The sequence below is a fragment of the Seriola dumerili genome, unplaced genomic scaffold (assembly GCF_002260705.1).
Source record: "Seriola dumerili isolate Sdu_G_001 unplaced genomic scaffold, Sdu_1.0 BDQW01000242.1, whole genome shotgun sequence".
Classification (NCBI taxonomy): Eukaryota; Metazoa; Chordata; class Actinopteri; order Carangiformes; family Carangidae; genus Seriola; species Seriola dumerili.
Genome location: NW_019174497.1, coordinates 8087024 through 8103163, shown reverse-complemented (window position 1 = coordinate 8103163; position 16140 = coordinate 8087024). Strand labels below are relative to the sequence as shown.

The window sequence follows — 16140 nt, the reverse complement described above, 5'->3', positions numbered from 1 at the left end:
TTCTTTATGCTAATTATCCCGAGCTATCACAGCTGATTTGACAGTGATATATGAATGTTTAGAAATGCTACACGCAGCACCTTTATTATCCAGTGATATAATATATATAATATCTAAATCAAAGGCAACGAGCACTGTCCATCTTATCTTATCCAGTAAGTGGATTTAATTAGAAGAAGTGCAAAATTATATAACGGGCAGTGATTCAAGTGTGTGTGTGTGTGTGTGTGTGTGTGTGTGTGTGTGTGTGTGTGTGTGTGTGTGTGTCACCTTTTGTGGTAGATGCAGAGGCACGGCAGTCTGGCTATGGTGTCCCCTTGCTGCAGTTCCTCTAGACAGATCACACACTCACCAGCATCCCTCGCCAACACATCATCTAAGGTGGCAGGCGCACACACATACACACACACACACACACACACACACACACACACACACACACACACACACAAAGAGCAGAACACATATCAGTATCTACCAAAAACAGTGACATTTTCATAGTCTGACAGCATATCAAACACAGCAGAGGGCAGTAGGGGGAGCAGCTTGGTGAATTATACACAGTAGATAGTTGTTAGTTCCTTATTGTACCAATGCACAATGAGGACATTTAAGATGAGGAGGAGTCTTGAGTTTGTTTCCAGAGTAAAGAAATAACAATGCCCATCACATGGAAATCTCATGGAAGTATTTTTCCTTCCACACATTTTACTAACTGTAATGAATGCAGGCTTAAAAAGCCATGAATGGTTTTCACACTAAGGCCAATAGTGCTATAAAATGTATTCCCATTTTATTTTACTTCATTTAAGAAAGATTTCAAATAATTAACTCCATAACGGAATATTGTAGCATTAACATTAACTGTGTTTTTATGTTATGATTTGAGAGGCATCCTAACAGAATAATAACGAATACACATTGAAATCACCATATTAAAAAAACAGTCAAAGAGTGGTGATGACAGATCACAGTTACCAGGTGACATAGTAACTCAACAACCTTTATAGTTTGCAAGTTTTTCAAATATGCCACAGATAGAAAAAGCTGAGCAGGTGATGGAAATATAATATAAAGAAATACTGATACTACTCAACTCTCAAAACCGTCTGAGACAACTATCACTTCTACTATACTCTGCATTACTCTGCAAATAGAACAGAAGCTAGTTGTCACACAAGTAGGAAACAAGCAAAGATGCTAATAACATATCTCCTGATAGGTGAAATATATGGCAACATCACTCTTGATATTGGGCTATATACAGTCTGTCAAATACAGTGTTACATTTCTGTATGGGTGCCCAATCTGGCCCAATTACATTAGCTAATTAGCACTTAAGTATTGATCTTTCGAGTATAGAGCTAATCCTCAACATCTTCAGGTCAATATGTGGGTTGATGGGTCCAAAATGTTCCATGACACCAGATTTCTGCCACTGTGGGGCAACAAAGACTCTGTGGCCTAATCCTAATTAATACTAATACTAGCTTGCTACCAGGGTGTTCAATGAGTCAGAAGCCTCTCCACATTCAGTTGTGAATACAACATTACATACTGTGGCTTTAAGAGCCAAGGTGGTTGCAGCTAGTCACTGTATTATGTACTATTATCTGTATTTTTGTGTGTAATCTTTGGTGCTAAGCTAATAACTGCTGTATTTTATAGCACCTTTTTCTGCTTTAACTGCTTATAGTTACTGTTCTCTTTGTCTGTTTAATTCAGAGCTTTACTCCTTCCCCAAGGGCATATTTTAGGCAACGTTATTTGCAAATTTAAAAACAGACAAAAAAAGAAAATACATAACAAAAATACAAAACCAATTGCCAATTAGGTCCTGATTGATAGGGTCCAAGACTACAAACGCTCATTGCCAGTGCATAAGAAATGCATTTATACTCATGAGTCTATACACAGAGTAAACTGTCCATCACATGATGTTCACAAGTCTTATGGCTTCTGGAATAAAACCAAACTTTCTTCTATTTGGTCATATGGTCTATAAACTCATTTCTAATGACACTGGTTTGAAGAATTCATAAGGATCATGTGTGGAGTTACTGATAATCATAAACGCCCTTTGAGGACTTGTTTACTATTGCATGAACAAGAGATCTTTGTGTTTTGCCAATAATAGTGGAGCTGAGATTAATTACACCTTGTAATTGATTTGACGAAGTTCAATCTACTTTTAGCTCTGTTTTGGTCTCCACCAGTAAAAAAAAACACTAAAAAGCACCGTAGAGCACTGCGGGGAACTGCAGAGTGGAATGATAATTCCCAGCTCGGAGTGATCCTTTAAATTACACATTTTCATTTTATCCATTGTTTATATGAAAATATAGATAAATAACAAAGGAACAAATTGCAAAAAAGTTTCCTTTCACACTGTTTTGGATGTAAAACTGATGTTATCTACAAAATCCTTATAGCTGCAAGATCTACAGCTGTTAGATAAATGGTAATAATATAATAAAGTCGTAACATTTAAGTACAGTGTCTGAATAAATATACATCACGTCTGTATGTCACATATTATTCCCTAAATACTAAACAATAGATAGATAGATAGATAGATAGATAGATAGATAGATAGATAGATAGATAGATAGATAGATAGATAGATAAGGAGAGGGGGGCAGACGATGAGATGGAGACAGAAGACATGTGCTCTGACTGCAAATCAGCTTAGTTCCTCAACAAACTCCCATAACCCAGCTCTCCTCCTCCCTCCCGCTCCCATTCTCTATATCTCTATCCTCTCCTGACCCCTCTTCCTCTCTTCTATTGTTCATTGTAGCACGTCCTTCTATCCCTCCATCCTCTGCCACCCTCCTGTAAACACCCAGCATCTCTCGTACAGAGCGCTCTGGGTTAAATCATAGGAATCTACATACACTGTGTGACAACAACAACACAGCAGCTCTACTCGTCCTCTTCCTCTTCCTCAAATTGCCTTAGCACACAAATCCAACCAGAAAACACTCAGATTAATCAGCTCCCAAAAAGTCTGCATAGTTTAAGCGACATGACTTTGCCTGTTTGACAGCGAGTGCAGAGTGAATTAAATCTAAAGTCAACATCTGATCCAAGCTTTAATAATCAAGTGAAGAGGCTTGTTCAATCTTGTTTCTTTCACCTGTAAAATGGTTAAAAAGATGAGGTCATCTGGATAAAGTTAGTGCCCAAGCTTATCACAGACCAGAGCATGTAACCCCTGGTCTAGCTAACCTCCATTGACTGAATTTTACAGCTGATTTTAGTGTTAATCTAAAAGAACGTTCATGATCTTGCAGCTACATTATGAGCATGTGATCTGAAATCCAGTTTGAGCTGGAACTAGGTCATTGCAGTACAGAAGGTAACATACTGTCCTATGCTATAGAGCAGACTGAGAGTTTAAAGACCTGCACGTGTTGTCATGAAGCTGCAATGTGCATATGAAAGTGCTGAAGAAACTAATATTCCGGTTTGAAGATTTTTGAACAAGTTCTCCACATTAAATTAAAAAATATATAATTTGTCCGTGTCCTTTTGAAAAGTATTTTCTTATCTAGTTGGTCACTTTGTCCTGCAGCTTTGACACTGATGAGAGTCGTGAGAAGTAAAGTGAAAAGTTGGAATTTGAAGCTGTGATCTGAAAATGGTTCACCCTCTGAGGAGCATGAACCTGATCAGTTAGTCTCATAGCAATTTGTCAGACTTGAAGGTGTTTGAAGACAAATCAGGGGTTTATTCCCTGAGGACCATGAATAAACCCTAAATGTCACAGCAATCTGTCTGGACAGATAGGTAGTCTGACATTAAAATCCTTAGGCTTCTAGCACAGAATGTAAATAAGAAGAGACTACCCTTAATATTACATACACATTCTACATATACAATATGTTATGTAATATATATTATTTAATCAAGGATTATAACACATGTGCAGGGTGTGTAAAAAGTGTGTTCAAAATCCCTCCCTATTTGCTACACTATATGTACTGTCCGTCATTTTATAGGATTGTCTGAATTCTGAGCGTGAATTTTTAACTCCATATAGTGGAAGTAGTTTGACTCATGGATTGCATTCCTTATTCATCCATCAAAACATAAGCAAATGAATGAATAATGATGAATAATCCAAATGCCTTTAGGTCAAATAAATTCAAAGTTGACTTACTACTACTTCCTGGAACTCATGGGAAATGTTGCGCATTGCTAACAAAGTAATTGCATTATCTTAAAAGAAAGAGGCATTCCATCTTTAACATCCTGTACAACAGCAGATACTGGTTTAAACTAGAATATATAGACCCAAGCTTTTTAGAAAAACTGTTGAAAAAAATCTGGGGTGAAATGCCCAGGAATAAAATGTAAAATTATGGATGATATCAAAATAAATTGCACCAGGACAAAAGTCATGACATGTGAAATATGTTACAAATGAGACTGTGATCAGAACATGAGGAAATGGGATGTCAGGTTGTGCAGACTCTCCCAGGTCTCTGCATCATTAGCTCTCTTCTCACCTGCCCCTGTTTCCCTCTTGACTTTCAGCTGTCTCTCCCGGTTGCCTGCCTGCCAAAAGACATTTGGCATCTAGCACCTTCACATCAGTTATGAGCTGGAGGAGTCGCTCTGTGCTTCTCTGAATCACAGCACTAAATTCCCTCTTTCTTGTCCCTTTTCGTGTCCTCCAATGACCTGAGCTGCAGGAGGTAAACTGCACACTCACTCTTTCGCTTTCTGCGCCTCCATACCACCCTCCTGACTTCTATGTCTGTATCTGCCCCCCCCTCTGTGCGAGGGGCTATATTTAGTGGGAGGCATTAAAATATCATCATGCAAAGTCGAAGCCCAGAAAAGATCCAGTGGTCAGCTCACGTGGACTCGGTGCTACCAATAACCCTCACCTGCGTCACACTAACTAAAATGCACAGCACATGTACACATAACACATTTTCTTTCTGTGTTCTGTGTCCATTTCATTTAGTACATATAGATTTATGCAAGAAATTAAAGCTGCAGTCTAACTTTGTGCTCATTCAGGGCAGCAAGGATGGAGAATTTAGAGTCATATTTGTTATTGGTGTGCAGTGAAAATGTCAGAAGAGTCTCTTAGCATCTCCAACCTTAGTAAATGTGCTGTGTTTGGTGTCTAACCATGTCACACTTTAATATATAACTTATTTGTAATATTTTTATGAATCAAAACATCGTAATGTGGACAGGTGCTGTCAAAATGCTTCACCATAGGGATGGTGTTAGCCAGGTGATGAGTAGTGCCTTGTGTTTGTCAGACATAATGTTTGAAGTTCTGCTCTGTCTCATCACAACCTATGCTCTCAGAGTCTTTGCTGTTCAACAAACTCCAAGCAGGCTGTCATATGTCTTTTACTCAAAGTGGCATCTGTCTAGCCACTGAAGCTTAAAGGCCTGATTGATGGAGAGCTGCTGAGATGGTTGTCCTTCCGGCAGGTTCTCCCATCTCTGCAGAGGACCTCCCTGACCAAGACTTGGTTACACAGACTCTAGGAAGAGTCCTGGTTGCTCCAAACTTCTTCCATTTCACAGTTTTAGGACTGCTCCTGGAAACTCAAAGTTTTAGAAATGGTTTTACACCCGTGCTCTGATCCATGTCTCGGCTGTGTGAATTGTGCGACCTTATATACACACAGGTGTGTGCCTTTCTAGACTATGTCCAATCAACTCAATTTGCGAAAGGTGGACTCCAATCAGGCTCTAAACTATTAAAGGACAATTAAGGACAATTAAAGCAGACAGGATGTGCCAGAGCACAGTACCACAACAAAGGGTCTGAATACTTGTGAATAATGTGTGCCCTCCCTTTGGTCTTAGTCAGCACTCGTGCAGCAGAATTTTGAATAACTGCTTCATCATGTTGTTTGTTAGACCACAAAGGAGAGCGTTACAATACTCAAACCTGTTGGTTATAAATCAATCTGTGTTGCTCAGAAAGAGAAATAACCTCACTTTGGAGATGTCCTTCAGATGATAAAATGTATTTTTTATAACACATACATCATGAGCTTTGAAATTAGAATCAGAGTCAAAAACCACTCCTAGATTTCTTGCTTCTTAGATTGGGCTGAGTCCGCTGCCCAGCCTGTACAAATTAAAAAGTAGTGGTCCCAAAATATATCCTTATGGTACCCCACAGGTAACCTTAGGTAGTATTGGATGGAGGAGTGCTACAAAAAATGATACAAAAAAGTTTTCTTCTACAAGGAGGTAAACCACTTAATTCTGGACAATTAATTATAATTATCTATAAGAATCTGGTGGCTGCTCTCAAGATTTGTTCCAATATTGTTCACTTATTTTAGCGGGGCGGTCTCTATGCTGTGATGTGTCCTAAAACCTGATTGAAACATTTCTAATTTAGTTGTTTGAGTTTAAAAAATACTTAGCTGGTTAAAAACCAGTTTGTTTTAAATTTGGCTTAAAAATGGGAGACTTGAAATCAGTCTAAAATTGCTAAGTGTTAAAATATACAGCTTCCCTTTCTTTAAAAAGGAAACACAAAAACAATTTTAAAATCAGCGGCAAAGACTCCAAGTTATAGGGAGTGATGGGAGCTATGGCAAGGATGTTTTCAGATAAAGAAGTCAACATAAAGGGGAGGTTGGAGGTGAAGGAACATGTGGAGAGCTTTGGTTTTGATACTGTTCTCCTGAGGGTTTCAGCATCGACCAGGTTAACACGTTCCAACCTTACATCACTCTGTACACAGGTTATAGATAAAACTACAGTGTGCTTGCTCGGCTGGCAGACGTCTTTTCTTTTTCACACCATCCATAGAGTTTAGACATTTTTTTGTGTCAATATTTTTGAACCAATCCAAAACAGACCTGTGGAAAATGTACTTGAACCTGACATCCAAAATATTAGTTTCCTGACTCCTGATCAGAAAGGGACCTGAGGTCCTGTCAGAGCTGGGGCCAATGGGACCCTACTGGACTACATTCCAGCCTGACTCAGGTCCTGGGTCAGGTCTCAGATACTAGGAGTAGACATTTGAAAATGTCTAGTCCATGTCAGCGTTGGATTCTGAAAGCACAGCTTGTAAATGTTATTTCTAGTTCAGGGTCTATTCACATTTTTATCATTTTATTCCCTGTGAATGAAACAAAACTAAAACATGGATGATGTATAATATATTTTAGGATTTACTGTACAAGACAGTTGAGCAATGATAATTAAAAACCAGCTATGGACTAGTTGTGCTAGATGCTTCAACTAAGCAATAATTTAATCATCAGTGTCAGTACAAATAGAGCAGAAAAGTCTGCAGACTAATTCATCCGCTCCAGTCTGATATCTATTGTACAGCAAATGTGTGTGTGTGTGCAATGGCCTTGCTCAGAGATGTGTTGATGTGTAACACTCAGTAGGTCCAGGTGATTGACAATAGACGCCTGAGCATGCTGGGAATTGAGATAAGCTGCAGCTCGGCCTGTTTTGTGGGTCTCAAAAATCCAAGAGAACAGAGAGAATGAGAGACAGGGAGAGGGAGGAAAAAAAGACAGAGAGAAATTACAGAGAGATTACACAGCGGGAACAGAGGCGGTCGGACAGACGGACTCGCAGAGGAAAGAGGGACAGAGGGGGAATGAGAGAGAGTAATTTGCTGGAAATAAAGAGTGACAAGACAGACAGAGCTGGAGAAAAAAAACAGAGGAATTATGGGAGTCTTTCTCCTTTTACCCTCTCTCCTCTCATCCGTTATCAGCCATCAGGGTACTCCATCACTCTGGATCCCATCTTCTTTAAGACAGTTTCACTCTCCCTGTCTCTGTCATTCAATCTTCGTTCCACTCAGCCTGAATTTAGCTGCAAGCTTGAAATTTACATTAGTTCTTACTGCACTGGCCTTGTGGGCCTAGTTGACTGCTATTTGCAGAGCTGTAAAAAATTTTCTTTTGCTCTCCCTCCCTCTAACAACTTTACATCATTTAGTCTGTGGTTACGTTATCGTTATCAACAGAAACACAACACTACTATCCGCACTCTGAGACCCACACAAACACAGACTCCTACATGGTGACCTTTAGGCTCCATATCAGATGTACATGTACATGTCTGAAGTCAAACAAGTAGCTGTCAATAAACAGGTTGCTATGGGCAATGAACAGTCAAGGCTGCTGTCAATCATGTGTCTCCAACCGAACCAGGATCAGCAGCCCAGACCATAATTAACAGCAGACTTCTCAAGGAAATAAATAGTAGACTGCAAGGTAGACAGTGTGTCTGCAGCAGTATTCTTATTATGTCAGTTTGGACACAGAGTAACAATAAACATGAATGACGTTAACCTCTTGGGCAAGTCAGCAACAACTTGCTCCAACCACGTCTGATTTGTATTGTGACCATGAAGCTTTTAGAAAATTTGGATATTTATCTTTTATACTAAAACTGTGATGAACCAACACACTCATCAATTCAAAACAGCAGTAAAAAAGAGTAGCACATAGAATATGAAGACCTCATGGGAATTTTATTACTGATCACAACTTTCAGGCTACATTTTAGTTTTAAAACATATCACTTTTTATATGTTTACCTCTGATGTTCACACTACTCCAGAGTTTTCAAGCCCCTAAAACAGGGACTTTTAGTTTGAAAACTCCAGGGTTGTGTTTTGGTCTGGGCGGGCAGAAACTGAGACTTTTGGAAATGACAACGCAGACACCAGCGTTCACTTCCTGACTGGGTATTATCAGTCACAACGTATCCTTCCCTGATTTGTCATGTTCCAATCACATGCCGCTTCTCTGAAAGAAAACAATAAGTCTCAACCTATGTTTTCTGCCACCATGTGTTACCTTCTCTAACAGTTCCACGCTTGTCTCGACAGAGATTGTTTTCGTTTTAGAACGCTGTTTTAAAATGAAAGATATTAGTCTGGATGTAGCCTCAGACTCAGTCCCTACAGGAACAAAACTCACCTCTGCAGAGTCAACATTACTGACTTCAGTAATATCCCAGTCAGTAACATTCAGAGTTCTCAACTAAAAACCTTATATAGAGCCTATATCACTCCCTCCAGACTCTGCTGGCATAGCTGTGGACAAGTAGGTACTTTGATCCATATGGTGTGGCACTGCCCACAGTCAAAAATATAATGATGAATGTAAACTTCTTTCCTTGTCCTGTGCTTAGGTCTAGGGCTACAAAGCTAAGCTCCAAAAAAGAAAGGAAAATATCAGGCCCAGCCTTGTTGGCTGCGAAGAGGAAGATTTTGTGCAGATAATGAAGTAAATAATATATTTACCTATTTATTCAGTTTTATGTCTGTTGCCAAAAACCACAAATTTGCCCAAAAGAGCTTTACAATGTGTATATACATATATACATTGGCTGTATTGATTTAGTAATGTTGTTTTAAATATGTTAATAAATTAGCAGCATTGAGAACAATAGCCAGTGATCAATCATTACTCACTGGTTAGATAGATAGATAGATAGATAGATAGATAGATAGATAGATAGATAGATAGATAGATAGATAGATAGATAGATAGATAGATAGATAGATAGATACTTTATGGTTGATTCAGCAATTGGTAACAAATTCCCAAAAGTTTGCTGTTTTCCTTTTGGATCCACTACAACCACTGTGTTGTGCATGAACACAACGCGTTCATATTTTTAGTGAATGCTGAACAGAACAAATCAGTTTACAAATGATGAACGTGAACATGAGCGGCGTTCACTGCTCACATTGTACGACAGTTTTAGCTCACGTTTACGACAGTTTTACGGCATGCCGCATGACGTATCCATAGACACAAGTTCATTTTCATCTGTATGAACTGAACTTTGAACTAGTTCTTTTTAATAGTGAACTGGAACAACACTGCCTGGCTTCCACAGCCCAACACTGTAACACACCTTTTTACATCACATGGAGATCCAGTGAGACCGAGCTGAGCACTGATCTTCAAAGCTACTGATGGTAAACTTTATCTGTGTTACGACAAATTGAATGAAAGTTGAATAAGCTTGTTTATGTTCTAAATTTATAGCTCAAGCACCTGAACTGAGACTTTTGACAAGTAATATGTTAAAAAGCAGAAAGGTCAGCATATTAAAGTTATTTTTTTTCTCCTCATCCTGTTTGATTAATGTGTAAAATCATACTGAAAAAAAATTAAAAGGTTAGAAAGATGCAAGTGCCATGCATTCTTATCTGGAATACGCAATAATTTGGTTGGTAAAGTTAACTGTGGTTATTAAGTCGTTACGTGAATGCCGGTGTTAAGAAGATGCCAGCAGTCCCTGTATTCACATTGCTGTGTTTTTCTGGAAGGGAACTTCCTGATAAACTTGCATTTTGAGTTTCAGGTTGAGCCATTTCCTCACATATGTTTGACATACATACAGAGAAACAAAACGTCATTCCTCAGTGATCTCAGTGCAACATAGTTCAGACGATCTTAAGGGTATGAACTACTACACTGGCAGCAACAAACAAGGCCCAGCGTATTTTTTCTTCCTGTAGCAAACTTTACATGTTGGTGGAATTTTGGTAAAATTGTCTTTAAATTTACATGATTGAAGTCAGCAGCGATGATCAAAAATCCATCAGGGTGTGCTGTTTGCTGCTGGCTGCTACAACAACAAACAGCAGTGACCTCCCTCGGCAGAGAATAAGGCCAGCACTTCACGATTATAAGCTCCGCCAAGTGGAGAACAATCTTTGGATGGAACCACAGCATTTGGGAACCTTTCCTTGTGGATATAAACACACAGTCCATGGCCACGAGTCCCACCAGACAGAGATGATTCCCTGTCATTTCAGTAGCGAGTTAACTCGTCCAGCTCATTGGCTGCGTACAGAGTGTTGCTGTTTCGCCTCGTTTCATTGAAAACAAAGACACAGCAGTTCTTCATTTCACGCTGGATAGTCCATACTAATCATTCTGCCAATCTTCACAAGATTCTGACGGCTGCAGCTGCATAAAAATGTCTCTTTTTTCTTACAGTTGAAAACATATGTAACACGAGGGTTGGATGTGTGGTGGTTTGGGTCACTCTTGATGAAACAAACAGCTGGATGGAGACGGATTAACCTATGAGGCAGCAGTTTTTACTCCTCTCCACGCTTCATCTGCTTCACAACAACAACACTTTCTTTCTCTATGTTGCTAAACTAACCAATCAGAGATGAGGAGGATTTAGACTGAGGTAAACAAGAGGAAGGTTACTGTAAATGTTTTTAAAGATGCACATGTAAATATTTAAACTTGTAAATATGTAGGCTAAATAATAATTGTATAAACATAAATATGTAAATAGTCAACTGTATAAACACTGTAAATATATTTTTTTGTAAATTAACTCAAATATTCAAAATAAATTAACATCTAAATCGTACACATGTAAAATGAAAAACACTGAAATATTTGGGCCACGAGAGGCTGTTGTGTATGTAGGTGGCGTTCAGCTGTAACTGTCAGTCTGTCAGCGCCTAAGGTGACAATCCAGTCCTTTTATTTTCTTTAATAAATCAGTAATATAGAATTTAACATTTTTTGAGAGCCAGAGGATTTTTCATTCACTTGTAGGCTACTAAAGAGAAAAAAGTCTTCACCCTCTTTCTAACAGAGCGTCTCTTCCATCAGCTCAGAAACCTCTAAAGATAAGACCTGGATTCAGGCATAAATGCTAATTAATACAACATACTTTAGTCGATTGTTCCATTGATTAATGCACTTCATAAGTGAGCCACAGTAATCATTGATATAATGCTACCTCTGGTAAACAACTGGCTCTGAAGCTTTGTGCTTCACATGTATAGAGAAGATCAAACATGATACTGGGGTGTTCAGTGGTGACAGTTAAAAACAGCTCATAATTTTAATCAGAATAAAAATATTTTTGCTAGCATTCAACAATATACGCCTGGAGGTATTAAGGGAGCCAGATACGGTGCTCCCATTCAGCCTTGCTGCTAATCTGTCCCAGTGCTCGCTGGTGGTACTGCAATGAAAAATTCCAAAAGCATTTCCCCCATAGACCACCATTATAAAAGACACATGTCTGTAAAAGTGGTGGTGATTGTCACTTGACAACAGCTTCGGCCATCGTTGAGGTTACAATACGCCCTCTGAGCAGTGCAACGTCTTGAAGGCTACAGTGAGAGAATGGCAGCAGCTAACTGGTTAGCATGCTAATTTCAGTAAGAAAGGACGTGATAGAGACATGAGTTAATATTGGCGTTGCTTTCCACCTCTGGAGACAGCTGTTGGTGAGTAAATGAATGAAGTTTGATTATGAACTCACAACATTTCTTCTAGACTGGTAAGTAAACAGCTGCTAATGCTAACGCTGGATATGTGGCAATAGCAAAACTTACAAATAGCTCCTTTACACAATTTGAATCTTATTAAACAGGTTCTAAGAATGTGGCAGTTCAGGTTACTTCTGTCACTATTTGAGTGACACTGTACTGTTAGCTTCTTTCAGAGTTAGCACTGTAGTTTATTGCTGCAGTGAAATGACATGAAATGCTAAAAACAAACAGACATAACGGGCTCAGATGGAACCAGTAACATCTTATGAAACAAAAGACGTTACACGCAACTGTTGATTGCCATTAGGGATCTTAGCAGCCTCAGCTGTGTTTGTATTTTCAGAAGTGGATGACTGAACATGTCAGGTTGTATAAACTCATTCTATGAATTTTTATGATTTCTCTCATTCCCCTCATTCATATTTATCATGTTTTGGAAGGACTAGCTCAACAACACGCGTCCGTCTGTAGAGCCACCCATCTTGTTATGAATATTTATCAGCACAGCAGCAGAAACAGGAGACTTGGCACAATATTGGGAAGACCAATAAATATGACCAGGGCCAGAGCCAAAATCAATTCATTATTTATAGCACACCGGTGGGACTGGACTTTTCCTTCCAAATAACAGCTCAGGCCTCCTGCCATACAAAGGAAAAGGAAACGACAGTGCTTCCTTACCATTATAGGAGAGGCGAGGCTTGCTTAGACACATGATGAAGTGAACTTCCATCTCATTGGACGCCACAGACTTGGAGCAGACAGGACACTTGAATCCTAGGAAGAAGAACAGAGAACACATGAGTGGAAAATTCAAATATATACACATACCTCTGAAATAAACAACTAACAACATCACCATGATCCGTATTTGTGCAGCACCTTCAACCCTGTTAACACCATTAGAAAGCACACTCCTAAGAAGAGGTTGAAGGGTGTTTTTTTTTCCATAAAAGAAAAGGTGAAAAATGTGTTTCAGTTTTAAACAATAATATCCATTTATCTTCTAAGGTGATGATCTGAAGTCTAGGAGCCTTGATTGTAAATTACCCATCAGCACTCAAGTGTTGCTGTTCTTCTTCAGGGCCCCTGGACCCCATCTAATGACAGACCATGACAAACTGGGTGTGGATGCTGTGCCATATCTTTCTGTGATATAAAGTCTCTAACGCGGTGATATGATCATACCAATGCTGAAATGCTATTTAATGTTACAGATGTTTTACATTTCTTTATTGTGTCCTTCACTGACCTTAAGAACAGGTCCACTCTGGTCCTAACAGATCCATTATCAACTAAAAATCTAAAGAAAAATACTCTGTGCCAGATGTGCTTTGAGGCATTAAATCATTTTTACACCCCTACTCATTTTCCCAGTACTCAGAGAAGAAGCTATTGAACCAGTAACAACTGTTTCATCAAAGCTAACGTTAAGTGAAGCAGGAGTAAAGAGTTACATTCAACTAAAGGTCAGCACAATGATTTGAGATGAACACAAACTATATAATGTAAACACAGTAAAAAAAACACTGTGACAAGTTATTACTTTTGAATGGAAATAACTGCCCTTGAGTGTGTGTGTGTGTGTGTGTGTGGGGGGGGGGGTGTATACTTATATACTTATATAACAGGTATACTTTCTAGCTATAGCTATAGCTATACTATCCTATAGCCCTGAGGGAAAAGCTGAAAATCTGTTTCTTAGTACGTCCATACTTCAAGGGTTTGAATTTGAAGTGGTTAAAGCATCAGAGGGACATGTCCTGGTAATCGCATGTAGATTTGTTATGCTTGATTGAGCTATATGAGACTGCTGAAGCCTCTTATTAGCTTTGGCTGGACCTTAGATTCAAGCAGACTTAAGCAGAGGCAAACTAGAATCACTGCCTCGTGGTTGTATCCCTCCACCAACCAGTCAAGTTGTAGGAAATATGATCACAATCTGCCCTTCCTCAGTTACAGCATTGAATAATGACCAGAAGTGTTTTTGCAGAACATTATGATGTCACAGTGAAGTTGAACTTTGACCTTTTGGATATAAAATGTCACCAGACATTTCTGTTAAATTGTGTCATAATTAGTGAAATAATTTGTGAGTTGTGGCCAAAAACATGTTTTGTGAGGTCTCCGTGACCTTGACCTTTGACTTTTGACCACCAAATTGTAATCAGTTCATCTTTGAGTCCAAGTGACCGTTCCCCCTTGAGATATCATGTTTACAAGAATGGATGAATGGGAGAATGGGATGGATATACAACCTTAAAAATATAATGCCATAATTATGGAGAAGGCATGTAAAGTCAGAGCAAAGATGGAAGTGGATGCTAATAAACACTTATTTGCCAAGCGCTGGGTGAATTTAGGGGACACATCTAGATAAATTTAGACTTTTTAAACTTCGCATTTATCCCCAAACCTTTTTTTGACTGTACCAACACAAGTGAAAAAACAGAAGAGAAAGAGTGACTGACTTTATATAATATTAGTCTTGTTCCTGTAAATTTCCACTAGGAGCATGATGGGAAAGAATCTCACACCCTGCAAGATCTCCAGTCTTTACAAAATCTTAGTGTGAGACTAAAACCTTTGTGACTTAATGACACATTGTCTTTAGATGGTAGAGGGTGTCAGTCTTTTCAGATTCGTGCAGCTGAGTGTAGCGTATAAAGAAAACTGCCTACAAAGCTCTGATTGACTTCTTCTCAAAACAGGTGTAACAGACTTCAAATAGACTTCAACATTTACAGTAACCATGGCACTGAACGTACTAAATACACACAGTATACAGCCTCTAAGTATTGTATTTAGACTTATCTTATAGTATCTGTCGACAAATACTTTTACATTATAAACGTTTGCTCATTTGCTGAGATCTTGTATTTTGTTTTTCAAACATTCATCTGTGCATGTTTGCCCACTTCTATCCTCTCACTCACTGTCACACACACGCCACGTGTCCCTTGGTTGTTTTATGATGATGTAGCCGTGGCAGTGGTCCCCTCCTGGGCTGTTTGCATGGAGCCCATTAGGCCTAACTATATTAGTCTAACACGTAACAGGTAATTAGATCAACCACTGGGCCGCATGAGCCAAGATCGCACACAGGCAAGTTTGAAGAGAGAGCAGCAGCAATCCTGTGCTTTTACCAGAGATCACTTTGATCTTGTGTTTCAGCAGGTTGGACGGAGGTGGGGTTTGTTTGACTTTACCAAACTGACTGTGTGTGTTTACTCATTATGCAAAGTTATGGTACAGACAAGCAAAAACTTTGCAAGCCTCATTGTGCAAATTCTGTTTTCGAGCCTTGATCCTCTGATGACATCATCAGCTTCTATTGGGAGGCAATGCTCTCTGGAGACAACGCCTCAGTCTTGTAGTGATCATAGCAGCGATTGTGAACAGACTGAAGATCTCATGTTATAGCCATGTGGTCGTATAATGAGATTTACCAGTATATGAACAACAGCACCGTCAGGGGCTTTTCCTTCTGGGTTTTCTTTCTTGTGAGCTGGTTTGGGGGAATTCTTTTTTTCTGTGGGGATGTTTTGTGGGACTTTTCTTTGCGCTCTTTCCAGTTTTCAGTCTGGTGATGCTGGTGCTCCTGACAGTGTTACATATGTCTGTTAGTTTGTTTTGTCCTGTTTCTCTCTTTTTCTGTCTCCTTACTGTTCCTTCTTTTCTTTTCCTCTGTTTCTGTTTTATAAAGAAATGTGCTTGAACTTACTACTGTGACGCTACAGCGATTTAGTGCCACTCTTCCATAAGGTTGGGGAACATGCAAGAGGTCGATTGCATGGATGGATCCTAGAGTTCCCATAATGCAACACCACTTTTAT

The 16140-nt window shown here is 39.1% G+C and overlaps 1 protein-coding gene across 1 annotated transcript in view; it reads right to left on the bottom strand.

Moving 5' to 3' along the window:
- znrf1 (zinc and ring finger 1) overlaps window positions 1-16140 on the bottom strand; it is a 74437-nt gene that overhangs the window by 5418 nt on the left and 52879 nt on the right. The window contains exons 2-3 of the mRNA XM_022756276.1: window positions 12986-13081; window positions 271-376 (exon numbers count right to left, since the gene is read on the bottom strand). Of these exons, the coding sequence (XP_022611997.1) occupies window positions 271-376; window positions 12986-13081 (202 nt within the window). The remainder of the gene's footprint in view (window positions 1-270; window positions 377-12985; window positions 13082-16140) is intronic.